The sequence below is a fragment of the Anopheles ziemanni genome, chromosome 2 (genome assembly GCF_943734765.1).
Source record: "Anopheles ziemanni chromosome 2, idAnoZiCoDA_A2_x.2, whole genome shotgun sequence".
NCBI classification, from domain to species: Eukaryota; Metazoa; Arthropoda; class Insecta; order Diptera; family Culicidae; genus Anopheles; species Anopheles ziemanni.
In genome coordinates, this window is record NC_080705.1 from 20,964,358 (window position 1) to 20,977,908 (window position 13,551).

Consider the following 13,551-nt stretch of genomic DNA (forward strand, 5'->3'; position numbering starts at 1 on the left):
TTCCGGTTTAGGATGTGATATACTATTTATTTGCTGATGGTGATAGCCGGTGCGCCTATTCACCAAAAAGGTAGATCATACAAACGAAACAAAAGAAAAGCTATAAATTCCAAATTTGTTGGAATGCGAAATCAAAACGACAATTTTAGACGACGTATCGTTTATTTTCTAACCAACCTACACTAAAAGGAAGGAAATCGTCGAAACAAACATTCACAGTAGCGTGCACATTTGGGGAGGGTTTATTTATTAGATGAACAAAATAGATAGTTGTTAATAAAGCTAAAGGATCAACGAAGAGAGAAATGGGATTGAGTAACGAATTAATGTACTTTTAAAATGTGGTGCTGAAGAGAATTGATGGGTCAGAGTGGTTGGATTTTCTTTACATCGTCGAAGTGTTCGTAGCCTTATTTAACGTTCGAGTAATATTTATAGGAACAAAACATAGGTTACACAAACAAAAAACAATATGAAAATATCTACTAAGAAAGTGTTGTGTTTTAACCTAGAATTATAAAAATATGGCCCCCATTTTCAATCGTTATAACCCAACCTATAAAAGTCCCATACCGGTTTGAAAGAGACCATGGGTTCATAAATCGATTTTCAGGATTTTATTTATCTATTACATATTGGGTTCTTTTTACCATTTGCCTCATCGACCGCCGCACACAGTGCCTGCTTTCCATTAGTTGTAAACCCTAACATTATTAGCCATTCTCGAGTTCGCCTTCCCCCTGCACTGTGCCATCCTCTCAGTCGCACGTCTACGTAAACACTACAGTATAATAACAAATTCGAAACATCGCTACTGTACCGAACGGGGGTCACCTTGATCCGGGGTTTCCATGCCCTTTCTACCCTTCGCCCCGAACCGAACAGGCTGTCGGTACGTGGCGCAAGAACATGCAGCACACATCCGGCACGCTTATGGGTTCGATTTTCATTCCGCCTCAGCATTGACGCATTTAAACTTAACGAAAAACGGTCACATCTAGCGGTCAGTTCCCGCTGCTTTCCGCTCAGTTGCGGTTCCCAACCCTGGTTTAGAATTATTTCGTTATTCGTTTTACTACCATTTGTTTCTGTCTTACTTAAATACTTTACTGCTGTTTTAGTTGTTTGCAGCATAGTTTAGTCTAGTTAGATTTCGTTTCTGCATGGGGAGAAGGATTATACAGTAACCAAGTGTGAAAACTATGGCTTAAAAACTGAAGGCGACCGTTACTCTCGCTACAGATCGAAAATCGTTTCCATTTTGGTTGTGTGTCTATGCTGCTTTACATTCTTGCCAACAAGATGTTTACAAACGCCTATAAAACCATTCCCCATTTTGTCTGTAGCGTTGGATTTTGGTAAAAAATATATATATATTTCATCTTTTGTTTTCTTTTTCGCTCTTTCCCTCGCGCCTCGTCCGTGTGCAGTTTATGCTGCCGAATGCCCACTAGGGCCGGGGGCGGGATGTCGCTTTTAAAAGTCTCTACGTTTTCACTCACGATTACACTTTGTCGCTTCAGGCTCGCCCGTGGGTCTGGCTTGTTTTCCACTCTCTGCTATCTACAAATTTGCTACACAACGCGTTCGGTTGTTTTAGTGTTCCTTCCCCCCAAAAGGACTTATACTTGCTTGTTCCTATATGCTATAACGATGGAGGTGAGGCATTCAGTTACATACTTTTACATGCGTACAAAACCTTCGTTTTTATCTTTTTTTTTCTTTCCTTCTACTAATCTTGCGTCGCTACTTTGAATAGCAAGTTTTTTTTTATCGTTTTGTTGTTATCCTACACCACATCTTCTCTTTGCACGCTTTGAACGATCTATTCTTTCCCTGTTCGTCTCGCGCCACCCAAAGGGAGCACTGGGTGCCCGGGTGTTTTTGGAATGTCTTTTGCATGTTGTGTGCTGTTTTATGTTTTTCTTCCTTTATTCATTCCGAATGATCTCTGACACATGTTGCGCTTAGTTTTCTTTTTTTACAGCAATTCATGAAATAATGCTAAAAATGCTGAAATTCGAAATAAAATGAAACAGTTTCTCACCAAAGGGAACACTCATGAATATATGAATCTTTGCCGGAAAGAAACCTATGCATAATAATGTCAACGTAAAAATGGGCAAGCAGACCATTGCAAAAATTGAAAGGATTATGCTTGGGTTTTGGTGGCCAGCTACTTGTACCCCAATGGCATTTAACAATTTAACATTTTTCTACCATAAACACGTGAAGAATAACCTACAGCTTGTATGTGGTCGTTGAGGGTACCGCTATCCGGTACCAAATGGATCGCTCGCCCTTTGTCATGTTCCCCGCACTCCTTCCGCACTGATGTGAACTCCCAAACCAATGGCGTAATGCCCCCATGATTCCGTTTTTTAAGCCCTTAGATAAATGGTTCATTGTTGGTAGTGTGTTCTTATAGTGGTAGTGTATATTTTTAGATTTGTTTTTCAAACAGATTCTACCGTTATCCTTATAGTTTTGTATTTTCCTCCCATACTCTTTCCCATTTCTTTTTTTTGTAGCTATCGACACTCAAATTGACTTACACTCCGCTTGGTGTGGCGGAAATTTGGGGTTTGGATTGGATTGAGGAAAGGTGCAGCAAATGCATGCCATTTGACAGCAAATGTTGCCTAGAGTCGTTTTGGTTCTTGTGCTGGGTGGTTTTCGATCCACCCAAACTTCTCTACTTTTTACTCTATTTAACCTACCAGCTTTTTCCCCTTCAAGCTTACAGAGCTATAGCTCGATAGTTGTATTTTATGATTGTAACGAATAAGAGTAGTATTCAGTAGTGCTCACAAGGACTCTTTTCTTCAAATTACGGTGTACTCCAATCAAATCGGGGTTACTAATTCATTCTGGTAAAGTTTATCACATTATGGCATGCACTAGATAATGCGTGCACTGTGGCTTGGGGATTCTTTAACGGGATTACACTTTCCACCATGGTTCTAGTGTTATGTATGATCGTAATCTTGGGACGTGTAATTGATCTTGGTAAATATTGCACGTGGAAGGTGGCATCACTTCGGTACGGGAAGGGCGATCGTATGCTGCTGTTGGGGGTTTCGTGGCGAATCCTGTTCACACATTCGGGCGCTTGTACAGGGATGGGGTGGGCATGACTCTTGAAAAATGCTTTACCGTAGAAACTATCACATAAATAACTGCGGGTTTTTCTTTGTTTTCTATTGGTGACCCCACCGCAAAGCTCGGGACATTTTCGCGCACAGCACAACACGACGGTTTCCGGGTGGTGCCTTGTTACCCCGGAAGTCCAACGGCATTACAGAATTTTGTAATGGCAACTCACACACAAGCACACCTTCTTTGCCTCGAGTTTACCCTCCTATGTCCCATTTTGCTACACTTAAATGCTACACTCAAGACACACACGCACGTGGGGTTTTTGGAGGATTTCGGGATCGATCCAGTCAACCCCCGGTTTGGGGTTACGGCAGCAACCATCGTTGGATGTGGGGCTCGGGGGGAGCTACTTAGTGCCAGGTGAAGACCACGTGGGCAAACATTAGGTAGATGGTAGAGACAATTACGCTACCGACCATCACTGGGAAACCGACCCTGAAGAGAGAGAGGAGAGAGTAAGATATAAAATATCGTTTTTACAAACCCTTGCACTTGGTTGACTAACTTACTTGAAATATTCTATGAACGTAAATCTATAACCGTGCTGCTCAGCAACACCGGCACACACAACGTTGGCGGAGGCACCGATCAGTGTACCGTTACCTAAAAGGAAATTGAACGTAAATTATTTCATTAATGAAAACAAACTTGCCACTAAATACAAACCTCCTAAGCAAGCTCCGAGGGCAAGGGCCCACACGAGGGGCTGCAGTGGCAGATCCAGTGTCTCATTCTCGGCAAGACCGATGGCAATCTTCACCATCATCGTGGTGAGTGGAATATTGTCAACGAAGGCAGATGCAAACGCGGATACCTGATGGCGAACAATGCGGTTAGTTAACGTTGGAAGTTATCCGGACGGCTAAGAAACTCACCCAAAGAATGATCAGGATGGCCACAGCGAGCCGAGATTCTTCCGACACGGACAGGATCACATTCTCCGTCTGCTTGCCAATCCAATCGATAAGCCCCAGCTCGGCCAGTGCCTCCATCAGGATGAACAAGGCAGCGAAGAACAGCAGGGTGGACCATTCGACGCGTGCAATAACGGATTCGATGTCTTCCCTAGAGGTAGAAGAAAATGATATACAAATGATCGACTCTTTGGAAAGAATTCCTTTAATTACCTATCGGCCAGAATCAGTAGAAGCAGTGCACCGAGCAGTGCGGTCCAGCCGAGGGACAGTTTCTGTATGTCCGGTGCCGAGTGCAGGAAGAAGAACGTGATCACGAACGCCAACGTGATGGCCGACTTCACCAGCAGGGTCTTGCTGCGGATGGGGTACTATACAGCAGAAAAAAGCTATCGATCGGTATAACGTTCCAAAATCCCTTCCAAGAGATTGTTCCCTACCTTCCGTTTCATTTCTTCTAGCGTAGCCTTGTAGCTTTCGACTGGTACCGAGCCGGAGACGAGCTTCTTCTTCAGCGAGCGCGACAATCGGTTCACCTTCTTGAGAAGCGTCTCGCGCACCAGATCCTCATCCTTCGAGTACGAGGATAGCGAGGCGGCCGCCCGCTGCCATACGGCAATCTCGTGTCGAATCTCCTGCACGTCCTGCGGCTCGCTGAACCGGAGGTCGTTGATGTTCTTAAACTTCATACGCAGCTGGAAGTAGGTGGTGATCATCACGAAGAAGATCGGTATGGCCATGTGCAGCGTGAAGGTGGCAAAGTTAACTCCCTGGGAATCAAAGGAAGTGAATTAGATTTGCAAATATTTCTTCCCAGATGAGATCAGTTTAAGCTTACATTCTTCGCGATGTAACTGTTCGAGGCGATGATGACGTTCGGAGGGTCTCCGACCGGCGTCAGTGTACCACCGACGTTCGAGTAGATCACCATCGACATCAGCACCGGCACCGGATTTAACTCCATCACCTCGCACAGTCGTATCGTAACCGGTGTCATCAGCAGCACGGTGGTAACGTTGTCCAGGAACGAGGACAGTACCGCCGTAAAGATGCACAGACAGTTCACCAGCGGCCACACCTTGCCGTTCGTGACCTGGTACGCGTACACGGCCAGATAATCGAAGATGCCGGTCTCCGAGAGGATCGCCACCAGGATCATCATTCCGAACAGCAGCAGCAGCGTTTCGACGTCGATCCACGAGATCAGCTTGGGCATGCTGGGTCGCTCGTTCATGGCCGCCAGCACACCGATGGCGAGCGTGGATGCGATGATGGCCGCAAACGTCCGGTGGACGATCTCCCAGATGATGAGGACGTACAGGCCGAGCAGGACGATCGCCGCGTAGATCACGCCCGTCTCGGTGTCCATCGGCGTCGGATCGTAGGTGAACTTGGTCGGGAAGTCACCGGCGAGGTTGGAGGCCATGCGCACGCGCACCACCGCCTTCCCGCTCGCTACCTTCTGGTGTGCGACGGGACCGATGTCGAACACGTGCTTGCGGCTGATCTCATCCATCGTATCGATCTTTTCCAGGCTGTCCGGTATCGGCACCATCCAGGCGTGGGTGATGTTCTACCAGAACGATAACAAAGTAATACGGACGGTATTAGTCACCTCGATGTCATGGTACGATAAGCTCCCTTACCTCCGTGTGTTCCTGCAGGTAGCTCGAGTTGGAGTTGTCGTTCGCTAGATAGAGCAGCTGCAGGTTAACCGAGACGTACGTGTCCGTATTGTTGTGATGTTGATCACTCAGGAAGGCACCTCTTAGGTAAATCCCAATCCTAGAGAACGGTGGCGCTTCGGGCAATATGTACGCTACGGAAACAAAACAAACACCCCTAGTATCAGCACTCCAGAGGACACATCAACCCTCCAACAACACCTACTCCGATTGTTTCCCTCCGGCACGGACAGCTGGCGTGGCCACAGTTCCTTCTCGTGTACCGACATCAGGAACCCGGTGAAGAAGAGCCAAACGACGAGCAGTGTGCCGACCTTAACGTAATTGAACAGCTTGCCGTGCTCGTGGTGCGGCCCCATGGTCGTCTCGTGGCCATCGTCCCCCTCGCCATCCGTCGCCGTCGTGTTCTGGCCGTTCTTCTCGCACTGCTCCACCGCCACCGTCTTGCCATCCTCGACCGTCGAGTCCGGATTGGTGACCTTGATTGTGATGAACTCCTTGCTATTGCTATCGTCTCCGTCGTCCGCCGACACATCCTCGTTCGGTAGCGGGTCTTCGTCCGGGCCTGCGACGAAGAGGGAGGGAAAATTGAGAACGTGTTTGTTTTTCCTATTTGCAAGATCTTCATTTGATTATGTTTGCTCGGTAAAGTGTAAATAAATAAATTTAATCCAATTCGCATGCAACGATGAGTGAAAGTCTTATAGAACCACTTCTTTTCTAGCTATTGAACTGTCCAAACATTGTTCTGATAATGACCTTGTTTGACTTGCGCAATAAACAACGTCGGTAATCTTGTCAATTAACATGAACCGAATAAGCAATGACCGACGTCACTCGAAGCGCTGTTGTCATACTCTGTGAATCATATTTTACGACCCTATGCGACGATGAACACTTAGTCACTAATTAACACCCACAGTGGGTACCTCGTAGGTTAACTTGGGGTTCAAGAATTAAATTGACGACTCTATCATGTCTCTAGGCTCGTGCCAAATAACTCCTTCTTACAAAAAAATATGATTGCTATCGCAGGTTGTAAAGATAATGAAGACCGGGGAGAACAGCTTGTGCGACATGCAGCCGATATGTTCCTTTTAAGTAGGTTGTTGTGGGGTCTTACGCGAAGTTTAAAAATAAACCGGCGAGACGTGACCGTGTCCGCGATTGACCATCGACAGTGACCGTGATAAAGCGACAGGGTACTGAGTCGGCCTTGCGAAATAAAGAAAAAATAGCATCAAAACACTTGTCTTGATTGTTGATTAGATAAAGTATTTAAAAAAACAACAACGCTATAAGGTGATACTTTGACGGGCTACCATCGGTTGAAACAATAAATTGATTATTCAATTAAATTATATCTGGTATAAACATAACTGAAATGAAGAACTTCGAACTCTTCCAAGTATATGATCATTTATTGAATTTCCGATCCTGCAGAGAAAAGTACCATGCGCCTCCATTTAATACCTTATCAAAAAAAAAAATCCTCAACTAATTTCAAATCAAGATCGTCTGATTTCGAGTCGAAGATGAATGGTGCTATAAATAAAATGAACCGTATACGTCTTCTTTCGCGTGCTGATTCACCGCTCGACCATTCATAACATTCATTCTACAAACGGCGTAACGTGCCGTTCACGATTGCATAAGTCATAACCCGATCGTTACAAACTTCCGGGCTAAGTCACATCTAATTGGCATATAAAACCCGAACTACACTCTGAGCTGAAGGTTTTACTTTGTTTTCCCACTGGTGCGGCAATCGTTTTTATTTACGATTAACTTTATTAACTTCAAGTGCAGATCATTCCATCACGTGGCGTTTTGCATATACGATCGGGGCAAAAATAAATACATCAACGTCAACACTCGGCGCAAGGTTGCATAAACGGGAGGGCGTGCGTTTGTTTTTATGTGACCATCAACACATGGTCCAGCATAAAATGCACACACGCACGCACACGCATAGAAAAACAAGCGTTGCAACGGCGGAGCGAACGTTGTGCTGCAGCAGAAAGTATCGTTTCATCTTCCAGTTGCTGCAACCGTGTGGAGCAGTCGGCAGGCAATCAACAAAATCAACAGCATCCGAAACCGTCCACTATCGCGGGAAACATCGCCGCCCGTTACCGTCAATGCGATAATGAGCGGAAATGTTTCATGCTTGAAAATTTACATAGAATAATTGAAAACAATCGGCCCGGTAGTGGTTCGGCGCGGGGTCCAGCAAGTAGTACCCTTCAATGACAGCTCGCGTTCGATACTGCGGGTCGCCCATTCGATGGAGCGAGGAGGGTGAGGCGGATGATGTGGGGTTGCTGTTTTGTTTTCGGCTTGGCGTTCGGTCCTCGATCCAGCTGTGATGAACGGTGCGTCACGGAACCGTGGCCATAATGTGTACCAGCTGCGAGTTCCATGCGGGTCACTGTCACGAAATGCAGCGTAAAATGCGGCATGCAGTTAAAAATAATCTGGTAGTAACAATTTCATGAGCAAACAACGGGGGAGTATGGTCCGGTATCATTTTAGGGATCTTATCAGATGCTTAAGCTTGGTTTCTAATGAGATGAATTATTAATTAGCTTTCAGAAATTTGGCTATTTTTGACAGTTTTGATATAAAAGGGGGTCCGCGACAGCCGAGCGGTAGCGCCGGTTAGAAAATCGGCCCATGAGCGCCGGGGCTCACCACCTCGACGGCGTGGGTTCGAATCCCAACCGAGACCGGACCCTCCCCTGTACGAGAGGACTGACTATCCACGTACAACAGGGAAACAAGTCTCGTAAGCCCTTACGGGGGGCAGGCATGACCAAGAGGTCGTTACGCCAAGAAGAAGAAGAAGAAGATATAAAATAATTTGGATTATGAAAATTGCCAAATCAATATTTTTTCGCAAAAACTATGTATTTTTAGGAAAATGTTATTTTAGGGAATATTGTTGCTTTTTCTGTATCAATTTTCGAATTTCCATGATTTGCATCCTCATTTCATAATTTAGCTGATACTTTAAAAATTTTCAATTCAAATTGGTTTACACTTATTGAGGTCTAAGTTAAAAAAAAGATGCAAACCTTTCAGATTAGTTGAGAAAAATTCTTAAAAGTAGAATTAAAGGCTTGTTTTTGCAGTTATTTATCTTCGATTTACAAACCGAAGGATTATGAAACTGAAAGCATTGATAGTGCAAATAGAACCGATAAGGATAATAAATTTAAACCATCACACTACAACCAGTCTGTGGAGGATGAATTGTGACAAATGTCGCAATGTTTCGTAAGCGAAAATACGGCACTTCTTGTCTTCAAACACTACAAGACGATCGTTTCAAGGCCTCTTTGCATGCGGTACTTTTCCGCTCATCAAACGCAATCATCATCCATCCATTCGGTCGACCAATTGGCGTGCGTTTGCATTTTCTTCCCATAAATCGGCACGCTCGGCTGGGCGCATCCTTTCCGGGCCCGTCACCCTGCTCTCGCGCGGTCCGCAAATAAATAAGTCATAACTGCGCGCGGAAAATCATCTCAAACAAACGGCTCACGTTGTGCCCCCCTGGCTTCTCACGACTACGACTCGCGGGACTCGCTTGCCGATGACGATCATCACTTCCGCTGCCTCAAGAGCTCGTTTGATTTATGATGGTTGTTCCACACAATTGTACCACTGGCCCGAGTGGCGGAATGTTCCAGCGCACCCAAAACCACTGGCTTGTTGCGATTTGTGGGTTTTATGCTAATTAATTTCGGTTTACCTACGAGATCCCTTTAGCACAAAAAGGATGTCCACCGAGTCGCACTGAAGACAGATAGCTTAGGACCGGCAGAAGGAACGCTGTTGATTTATGGCCGCACTCAATTTACACCGGCTTGATGGTTTCCATCATGTTTTTCGTGGTTTACCACCACGGAGGGACAACGGATAAGTGTCGTATTATTTGAATGAGGTTTTTGTTTTCTTTTTGTTTTCCTTTCTCCAGCTATGTATTTACCACCCTTTCGGGGCTTCCTTAGTACGGCCTGCCTTAGGCGCTGAGCTTCTTGGGACCAGCACCGATGTCAAGGAGGTGCAGGGGAATTTATCAATTGACGCGATACACTGTTTTACGTATTCATAACGGGCCACTATCATTGACACTAATCAGGCGGTAAAACGTGACCGTACTCATCGGGGCGCTTGTTTCTATAGGCTGCATCAATTTCATGGAATAAGGAGACGACATTTTTACATTTTCAGGTATTAACGTAATCCGTAATGTTTAACAAAGTTGAAAGGCGTTAGTTTTATTTCTATTTAAAAACCTCTCTATTCATTGTTCATTCCACGATACAAATTTGGAAGAATAATTTCACGAAGGGCAGATCCAATATGTTTTTTGAACTTTTAAATATAGCATTAAAACACAACAAAAGTTTATCACAAAACAAACCCAACGGCGCGAAACGGAAGCCAACAGCAGCGCGAGGTGACGATTGCGCTCGTGCGAAAAAAGAAAAATCCGGCGGGGTGGAGTGTTATTTTTGTTTCAGAAAAGAAATTCCTCTAGGTCACAGCCCGATTGGCGCATCGGCCGGGATCGTGTCGACATTGGTGGATGAAGTGGACAAAACAGAGAACAAAAATTGGACAGCCTCGATGATCATATCTATTCACGGTCACCCTTAGCGTTTGTTACCATGGGGTGTGGATTGGCATGAAAAATAAAAGAACTTAGGGAGGACTAACAAAAAGTTGAATACGTATGGACGGCGGTTTTTGGTTATCAAATTAATTGGGGGAAAATATTGCCCGGCGTGTGGAATATACCTTACGAAAAAAAACGAGCACAAAAACGAACAAACGAACCGTTAAGTATGTAATTTTGCTACGTGCCACCGACACAAATGGTCTGGTTTTGTTTTATCCTTTTATTTTAAAACGCGAAACGAAAAAGTCAATCAATGGAAAAAAATTTCCGTAAATTGGGAACCGGCGCAAACACAATCAAAATCTCTGTCTGCACGTGTGTGCCGTACTCACCGTGTAATCGCTCGTGCTCCTGGCGGAACGAGGCCAGGCTGGGATCCTGCCGGATGGCGGCCGGAAGCGTGCGCCATATTTCCAGCGAAGCCTCCGTCACCTGACTGAGAGAGATAACAGAATAGTTAGGCCGGATCGTTTGCACGGTGACCGAGGGCCGGGGGCCGTTGAGGCGGTCCAGCTCTTCCTCCTCCTCGCTGAGCTTGAGTATCTTGAACACGACATTCTTGCCCCGCGCTTTGGACATTCCCGGGGCGAAGGGTGCGTGGTGTTGCGGGTGTTGTTATTGTTGTTGCTGTTGTTGGTGGTGATGGTGGTGTTGTTGGGTCGGTGCTTGTGGGTCACGTTAGAGTGTGGTTTGTGCAGGGTTGGGATATTTTCGTGCAATGCAAACGACAACTACTTGCGACTACTTTTGGGGTTAGTACCAGTTTGGAAGAATTGTTAGAAAGAGTCAAGTTCACCGAAAAACACACTTCAGCAACGGGTGGCGCCAATAACTCGTGCAAAGACGCTCATTGACTGCAACACTTGTATCACACTTTACTTCCTGTACTTTGCACTTGTAAGCCCGCGTAGCGAACTGCAACAATGTACTCCAAACCAGAGCATGCAATTAGTGGACACTGTTAGCTGGGAAGATTAGATGGGGAGGGAAAAAAATACAATCAAAACCATTCATAACAACCACAAACAACTACTTGCGTTCTCAGAGTTAGGGGTTAGTTAGTAAATTGGTGGGAGGGGATTTTTTTGCACTCCATTTTCTTCGATATGTGTCCACTCTAGAAGTTGTAACCATTCCACATTCCGCCCGTGCGTTGTTAGTAAGGGACAAGGCAGTTGTTTGCCGTAAAGCGTATCTGTGTTTGATCGTCTGCATGGAACCTTGTGTTTGATTGAGCCACTCTGATTCACTACCTCTGTGGGTCCATCGCGCTGGAATGGCCGAACCGCCCGTCTCGGACTCGGTCAGACTAATGGGCAAATGGTGTAGTCTTTCACTTTCCAGGTGCGCAAACAAACACGGAACCGCTGACGTGCCGCTTCACGTGGCGACCGGGACTTTGTATCACACTACAATCACTACACCGCGTGTACGCTTTGGACACTCTTTTCGGCGAATCGAGCAGACGAGACGGGGTTTATATTTTAATGGAAACAAAAGCGAACTTACAGGAATAGAACAATCGGTTCGGAGGGTTTTTTTTAACATGTTTAACAAACACATCAACACAACGGCGGAGGGATATAGAGTAATTTACAACTTTACAGAGGCGAAAAATACGCCGAACGGGAAAAATCTCTCGCGGTCTTTAGGAAAAAAGCATCCCATTGCTGTCAACATCAACCCTTATTGTGTGCGATTTTTTTTCAACCAAGCCACCCCAAAGTATGATGGTGGGAGAGGCGTGAAAATTCATGTCAAAAAATACCACCAAACCCAAACCAATCCAAACTTCACCCAGACGTAACCGTTGTGCCTTCGAGGAAGGCAATAAGTTTGTCGTTAATTTAACCGTTTCATTGTCGGACATCACCGTGACATCTTCGCGATAATCTCCATCCCTTCGCCTTTTTCCCTCGTTTTTCTTCCTCTCTTCCGTTGTCTCGTCATGTGTTGCTTGCAATTTTTAATTCGTCAACTTACGCCGACCGACGACTGCAGCGCAATGGCGCGTTCCGATCGATCGCGGATCGTGAATGGAAGAGTCTGTCACCGTCGGTATTTTTAATGGCCATTTTTATTGAATTCACGTATCCGCGAGGTGTCCGCAGGGTGGCGGAGGTGATCGGTTTACTGGCTGGCGACCTTGGACATAGTTTTTATTTAGCTTTTTTTTTCTTAATTTTTCATTGTGCTATATTTTGCTCCCCCGTTTGCGTTCGATTGTCATGGTCGCGCGAGTGTTACATGTGTGTGTGTGCTTATCTGCTGGTCCGCCGGGTGGGTTTTTGTGGGTGGTGTCCAACCCACCGAAACGTGGTCGTTCGGTTAACGAGCCGTATAAAGCACACAAACACACACACACAGCAGTAGAAAAATCGACCAAAGGCCGGAGAGTACGGTCTCGACACATCCGAGCAAACGACCTGTGTTGTCCAACTGACCGACATCTAACGCATGGAAAATGACTGACTCCCAACCCTCCCCCCGTCGGGTTAATCGAGTCCAATGACCGGATGGAGAAACGATTTCGCGGTACACACATTTGCACCATTTTTAAACCGTCTACTTCCGTCTACTAAAAGCGGTTAAAAAGCGATTGAAAAATCAAATTAGTAATGAATCTTTTTCAACTTTTTTAGTAAAATCGAAAAGGGTGTCAAGAACTCAGAAGCAGATAAATGGACAGATTGAGGTTCCATTAAAAAAAACATGTTCTAGACTCTTAGCTATTTGTTTCCCAACACATTTTCGAACCACCCCAAATATGACTCTAAAACGCATCAAAAGCTCTCATCGGATCTGTAATAAACTCCCTAAAGGTGTACAAACGTCCGTCATAAAAGTAAATCCATCATACCTTCACAACCGAAAAAAAGATGGTGAAGCTATTTGCCGAAACGATACTCCAAGCGATGACGGCAAAGGAATATTTCAAATCGCTCCAGATTACGATCGACTTCCATCAGCCCATTCTCATAGCGTGGGTAAACATTTCGATCCGAGTTGTTTGTCGTCGGTAATCTCTCCAGTCAATAAGGCCGTCTCGGTTCGTGAACGATGCCAGCATAAAATTGTGTTTATATTTATACTCAAAATGGCT

At 45.4% G+C, this 13,551-nt stretch overlaps 1 protein-coding gene across 1 annotated transcript in view; it reads right to left on the reverse strand.

Moving 5' to 3' along the window:
* Positions 1–3,285: 3,285 nt before the first annotated feature.
* LOC131282255 (P protein) overlaps positions 3,286–13,551 on the reverse strand; it is a 46,486-nt gene continuing 36,220 nt past the window's right edge. The window contains exons 2-11 of the mRNA XM_058311669.1: positions 10,781–10,884; positions 5,964–6,323; positions 5,720–5,892; positions 4,912–5,646; positions 4,514–4,843; positions 4,287–4,444; positions 4,035–4,224; positions 3,826–3,973; positions 3,669–3,762; positions 3,286–3,594 (exon numbers count right to left, since the gene is read on the reverse strand). Of these exons, the coding sequence (XP_058167652.1) occupies positions 3,510–3,594; positions 3,669–3,762; positions 3,826–3,973; positions 4,035–4,224; positions 4,287–4,444; positions 4,514–4,843; positions 4,912–5,646; positions 5,720–5,892; positions 5,964–6,323; positions 10,781–10,884 (2,377 nt within the window). The 3' untranslated portion in view covers positions 3,286–3,509. The remainder of the gene's footprint in view (positions 3,595–3,668; positions 3,763–3,825; positions 3,974–4,034; positions 4,225–4,286; positions 4,445–4,513; positions 4,844–4,911; positions 5,647–5,719; positions 5,893–5,963; positions 6,324–10,780; positions 10,885–13,551) is intronic.